Here is a 5,841-nt window from a genome sequence, read left to right as displayed (position 1 = left end):
CACCGCGTTTGGGTGTTTAGGTGCCAATACGAAAAAAAAAATGTCGTGTGCGGAGGTTTTATTCTATCCCTTGATTTTTTTCTGTAATTTTGTGCATGAAATGTTGGTAATTCTGGGATCTGTGCTCCATGATATTTGAACAATGGACACCCCTTGGTGTAGTCCTGCGGCTTTCCGGTTATGTCCCCGACATTACCTACCCGTCTTTTTTATTGTAACGCTAACCGATAACGCAGACGTTTGCATTAAAATGTAAGACATCAAGTTACATATGATTGTCGAAAAGAGATGATTCTCATTTAAACAGATGCAAAGGTTGTATGGATAAAATAGGTGAGATGGGAGAATATATTACTAACATCAAGCCAGTGGAACGATGTTCAAAACAATCTGTAAATTCTGTATAAAACCCAAAAAATCTGCAATCTGTATCTGCAGATTCTTGGTTTCAAATCGTTTTAATGATTTATAGAAATACAGATTATTATGTAGATATGGTAACTCTGCACCATACATCTTAAAAGTATTAATGTGACAGCATGCATATGAATGCTGTTAATTTTAATACACACATTTTACACACTGCATATGGTAAACGGGATATTGCAAATGTTACGTATTACGATGAGGTTATTACCACGACACAGCAACACGTCATCCAAAACTGGTTTTAATCAACCATTCCCTATTTTGGCACCTTGTGAATGCAGGTTAACTGAATCATCCGGGGGCTCGAACATAAGTTCTCAATTATCCTCTGAGAATAACTGAGACCGGTTTCACATTCCCTTTTGGTGAATTTCCAAAAATTGCAACTTTTTACAAGCCTATCACACCGCGCACTTCATTCTTTCGGCGACTGCGGTGCGCACAAGTTGGTGCAATTTGACAATGGTTCCCCCAAAATCTTGCCTGATTTTGGTGGCGCTACTCATGCTCCAGATACCTCCCTCCCTCCAGAGGCGTAAGTCGGACAGTGATTATGTGCTGGAAATTTCCGAAGCCGGAGAAGTGAAGCAGATTCCAGTGATTCAACCCGCTCTCGATGTGATATCGGATTTCTGGTCCTCGCTGGTCGGACCAAGTCGAACCAAGGCCAACAAGGTACCAACAATCAAACCGTCCAGTTCGAAACCGACGAAAGTTGCCAAATTGAAGCCAACTTCCAGTGTTGGGACAACGACGAACAAAAAATTTGTTCGAACAACATCCGTCGTGTCAACGGTGACCGCGAAGAAATTACCCGTACCGACAACGCCTGTGCCATCAGCGGTTTCAAACACGGACCTTGCGACTGCGACACCCTCGGCAACCACCATACCTGCTACACCCATAACCACAACAACCAGCACTGGGCGTTCACTGAAGGACAAACAAATAGCAACGCCAATTCCGGTTGAATATTTTGTGCGACTTCGGAAGTTGCTGGCAAAGATCAGACAGTTTAACAGGGAAATATCTATTCCTATCTATCCATTGAAATAACTTAAACCTATAACATGAGAAATAAATGTTCGATGTGTACTCAAAACGAGTTATTATTATTGTTTATTCATGTGTTTTAATATCAGAAGGGTTTTCATACGACTTTCTGCTGATTTAGTTCAAGGGGAACAGCTCCCTGCAGAGTGTCATCGCTAGAAGTAACGCTGAGGTGATCTGGGCTGCTCGAATGCTCCGTATCAACTGTAAGTTCGGTATCGTCCAGGGCTCGACTTCCTCGTTGAGTGTGCCTATAAGGTCTTTTGTTGTTTCGTTTATAATGGGATGATCCGTCTGAATTTGCTTGATCAAAGGTCTGGATAGCCGATTGTTTGGATTTAAATGGAGGGCTTGTGGGTGGCTGAAATGGCTTTCCGGGACGATAGTATAAGTTATAGTTCACCTCACTGTTACCCTCCCTGATCTCCTCGTCGATCTTGTTGTTAATCTTCTCGATTATATCGTGCATCGCGATGAAGGATGAAGCGATTTTTTTAACATAAGCCTCCAGTTGCTCACGCGCCTCGCGAATCTTTCTTTGTTCCTCCTTCCATTCCTCCTCTCCACCGGAAATGTCATCACCATCCAATCCATCGTCAGCATTATCGTCATCGTCATCATCGTCTTCATCGCCTGGCTGCTGACCTCCGGCGCCCTCGGAGTCCCCCATAATCTGCCGTCTGATTTTCAACAACGCTCGGCGAATATCTTTCTGCGAGTCTAACATGCTTTTGATGATTCGGCGTTTGTCCTCGACGCTCATCTGGCTCACGGCATCCTGACCATACGCGGAACTGACGAGCATGAGGGCTCCAAACAGGAGAAGTACAATTTTGGCGTCTAACTTCATCTTCTACTAGAATCATACATGGACGAAGGGAATTAAAAATTGAAAAAAGGATATCTATCATACCTTTACATACACGTCTTCTGGACTCTGAATCACAAACAGCAGTAACGTGTTCCACGTACTGCCTGAATTATTTTATATCTCTTTTTGAGTGTATTCCGAAATTTTTCAATTATTACTTTCATAGTGGCATTCGGTTGATGCAATTTAATTCTGAATCGTTTCCTTTTCTTTCATTTACAAGCATATGTTGGAAAAGAGAAAGGTTGATTGCACAGGGATGTTGCTAGAATCCTTTCTTTCTTTCGAGGTGAAAGGTGCGCTCACTACCACCACCAACTCTGTCCAACTCTACCAGCGGTATAAAACGAAAGCATTTTTCCCCGCGCCGAGTCACTGATATTTTGGCCATCATTATCGCAGAAGGTCTGATTCCCGACGATGGACGGTAAATTTGCGCTCTGCGCACTGTGCTTCGCACTCCTGGCGCTGGATGTCACCATGGGTGACCACCAGGAGGACATCCGCCAGCTCGGTAAAGACCAACAGATGTCGATGGTAAACGAACTGATCAGGGCCAATGCGCAGGTATACAAGGCACTGCATCGAATGAACAAACACATCCAGGATCCGGTTGGGAAGGCGGCTGACGATGCGAACGAAGAGGATGAGGCGGGAGATGACTCGGCCGATGATTCGGAATTCGAGCCGTACTCGCAGGATGTACAGCAGTACGAGGACATGAAACGGCAAAAGATAAAGGAGGCCCGAGATGAGATCGAGGGCAGCGTGAAGAGACTTGCCAACAAGTTCATCAGTATGCACAACTCCATCGAGAGCATTGACGATAAGATCGATAAGCAAATACAGAAGAGCAAGGAGGAAGTTAACTACAACGTGTATTATAACAAAAAACCTAAGCCAGGGAATCAACGCAGCGATGAAATAGGGGAACGAGAGTTGAAGAAACCTCCGAGAATACCGCCACGGCGTCCTTACCGAGGAGGCAGGGCGCTGGAGCTCAGTCCAGAGGAGGGTACAGAAATTGAAGACACGAAGGTCATCGAGGAGGAGGATGCTCAAACCATGGTGCCTGAAGTTCTGATCGAGGATGAGTAGGATTACGAAAATGAACGTTAAAATCATTTGGAATTGTTTGATCTATGCGATAATAAAATTAGTACGAAGATTTGCACTCGTGTTTTACTATATCAATTGATATGATCAAAGCGAGAAAAGTACGATGAAGTGATTTATGAAAACCTCTTACACAAAAACTCAATACAAAAGAGATGCCTCATAAAAAGGCCCCAGAGTACTGTTGCACCAATTTCAATAATAAATCTTATAAAACATTAAAATATTAAATCTAACAGAGTATAACAATTTCCTTATATTTTCCCGGACAATTAATGAAACGATACGGGAATGGCCATCCAGAAAATAATAAGATAAGATTACACTAGGATTTGTGTTTAAAATTTTGCTTCTGGAGTACAGATGTTTTATGAACCTAGAAGTCCGTTGCAAAGTTGGTTTTGATCATTTTGGTCTTTAATTCAGAACGAGAGTATGGTGATTGAAAACTGAGATAAGATATAGGAGCGCTTGAGGTTCTATAGGATGTCTGGAAAGTTCGTGTCGATTTTTGGGAAAACACAAGGATTCATTTTTATAGGCAGATATTTATTTAATTTTAAATGCAAATTTATGTTCCACAATTTTTCGTCATCTTTCACACATGCTCAAAACCCTATCCTCTCAGAATATGTTTACTTTCTCGTCGAAATATGTATTTACATGCTGTCCCTAGAGTCGATGTTCTTGTTGCAATGGATTTGGTAGGGACATGAACCTGTGATAATCTGTAGATGTAATGTCCGGTTAGTTTAGCTGATGGGATAACACAACCCAGACAGACTCCAGAAATTTTCGTTGCATGCATGAAGTGAGTCGTTTCATAAACGAAATGGAGATACGATCATTTTAAGGTTTTTCGGTCAAATTGTGTGGGACTACCACAATCACTGATTCCTGTAGCTTCATTTCTTCTCAAGAATCTACTCTTCTTCCAAAAGCGACTAAATTGAATGATTTCCTGTGATTTGTGAATTGATCAATTGCGAAAAATTAATCAGGGACACCAGTTTTTTTTATATACCTGTAATTTAAATTTTGAGCCGTACATATTAATATTGCATATTACACATACATATTCTACTATTACATATTATACATATAAAATCCGCAAATATAAATCTGTCATCTTTGAAGTCAGATTTCGAAATGAGAGGAACAAAACATTTAGTATTATCCTCATTGTTTATGAAGGGGAAATTTTATTTCTGTATATCTATATACAGTCTTTTCATGCCAAACCGATTTACTGTTTCTAAGATTTTCATGAAAAGCGATAGTTTTGTTCCTTATCGCATTTCCATTTTTGGGTTGCCGAAAAATCAACTTTTTCCTCTTTTTTGATCAAAAATGACTTTTTTTCAAAATTCATAACTTTTGAACTACTGGACCGATCCCGATGATCGATATATCAAATTGAAGCCAATTAGATTAATACATTTGCCAGTCAATTAGATTCTTGTCGCATACATCCAGTCTAGTTGCATAGAAATATTGAACAAAGACTGAAAACATGTTAACTTTGAAAAATCATAATTTAAAAACGAAAAATAACACATCTCTGATTTTTGGATATGTTATGTAAAAAAAAAACCTCAGCTTTCAAGAAAAATGACAAAGGATGCTATACCTTGATCCCGAAACCATGTAAACAATAGAAAAAAAATTAATACAATCAATAATTACGAAATCTAAATCCATTTTTTTCGCAAGCCTAACATTTTACAGAAAAGACTATCTAATTGGCTTTACATTTTATGTGTCAATCATCAGAATTGGTTCAGTAGATGAAAAGTTATGAATTTTTGTGTTGAAAAAAGAGGAAAAAATTGATTGTTCCAACCATTGATTAACTTAGAAAAATAATAACTCAAAAACGAAAAGAAACACCACTCTGGTTTCGATACATGTTATGTAAAAAACCCTCAGCTTTCAAGAAAAAAATTAAAAAAAATAGTGCCCTTGATGAAATGAAAACAATAAAAAACTAATACAATTGAAAAAACGAAAATAGAATTCAAATTTCCTGCAAGTATTGTATTTTTCTAAAAGAGACCAGTATATTAGCTATAATTTTTTATATGTCGATCATCTCAATCGGTTCAGTAGTTCAAAAGTTATGAATTTTAGAAAAAAGGCATTTTTGGGAATAGAAAAAAAATAGATTTTTCGGATAACCCTAAAATGGAAATGATCACCCTAATAAAAATATTAAAAAATACGGGTGTAATTTTTTGCAATAAAGAGCAAAATTACCACTTTTGACGAAAATCTGAGAACCACTTGGCATGGAATGGCTGTATGAACAATTTTGTCTAGCCTTTAATAAAAAATATTGAACCAGCAAAAAAATTTTTGTTTTCGTAATTATT

General features: G+C 38.8%; 1 protein-coding gene across 3 annotated transcripts; it reads right to left on the bottom strand.

Moving 5' to 3' along the window:
• Positions 1-1,513: 1,513 nt before the first annotated feature.
• Positions 1,514-2,545, bottom strand: LOC129769665 (uncharacterized). 3 transcript variants are annotated; one of them, XM_055772072.1, is made up of 2 exons: positions 2,406-2,545; positions 1,514-2,335 (listed from the first exon to the last, which is right to left on the bottom strand). In XM_055772072.1, exon 2 carries the CDS (start codon positions 2,330-2,332, stop codon positions 1,580-1,582), a length of 753 nt encoding a protein of 250 aa, XP_055628047.1. In that variant the 5' UTR covers positions 2,333-2,335; positions 2,406-2,545; the 3' UTR covers positions 1,514-1,579. The 3 variants fall into 3 exon arrangements, with proteins under 3 accessions (XP_055628047.1, XP_055628048.1, XP_055628045.1); XM_055772073.1 differs by having other exon boundaries at positions 2,396-2,504; XM_055772070.1 differs by having other exon boundaries at positions 1,514-2,338; positions 2,406-2,492.
• Positions 2,546-5,841: the final 3,296 nt, after the last annotated feature.

Source organism: Toxorhynchites rutilus, chromosome 2 (assembly GCF_029784135.1).
Source record: "Toxorhynchites rutilus septentrionalis strain SRP chromosome 2, ASM2978413v1, whole genome shotgun sequence".
In the NCBI taxonomy this organism is placed as follows: domain Eukaryota; kingdom Metazoa; phylum Arthropoda; class Insecta; order Diptera; family Culicidae; genus Toxorhynchites; species Toxorhynchites rutilus.
The sequence above is the reverse complement of the archived record's forward strand: the minus strand, read 5'-3'. Positions and strand labels throughout refer to the sequence as shown.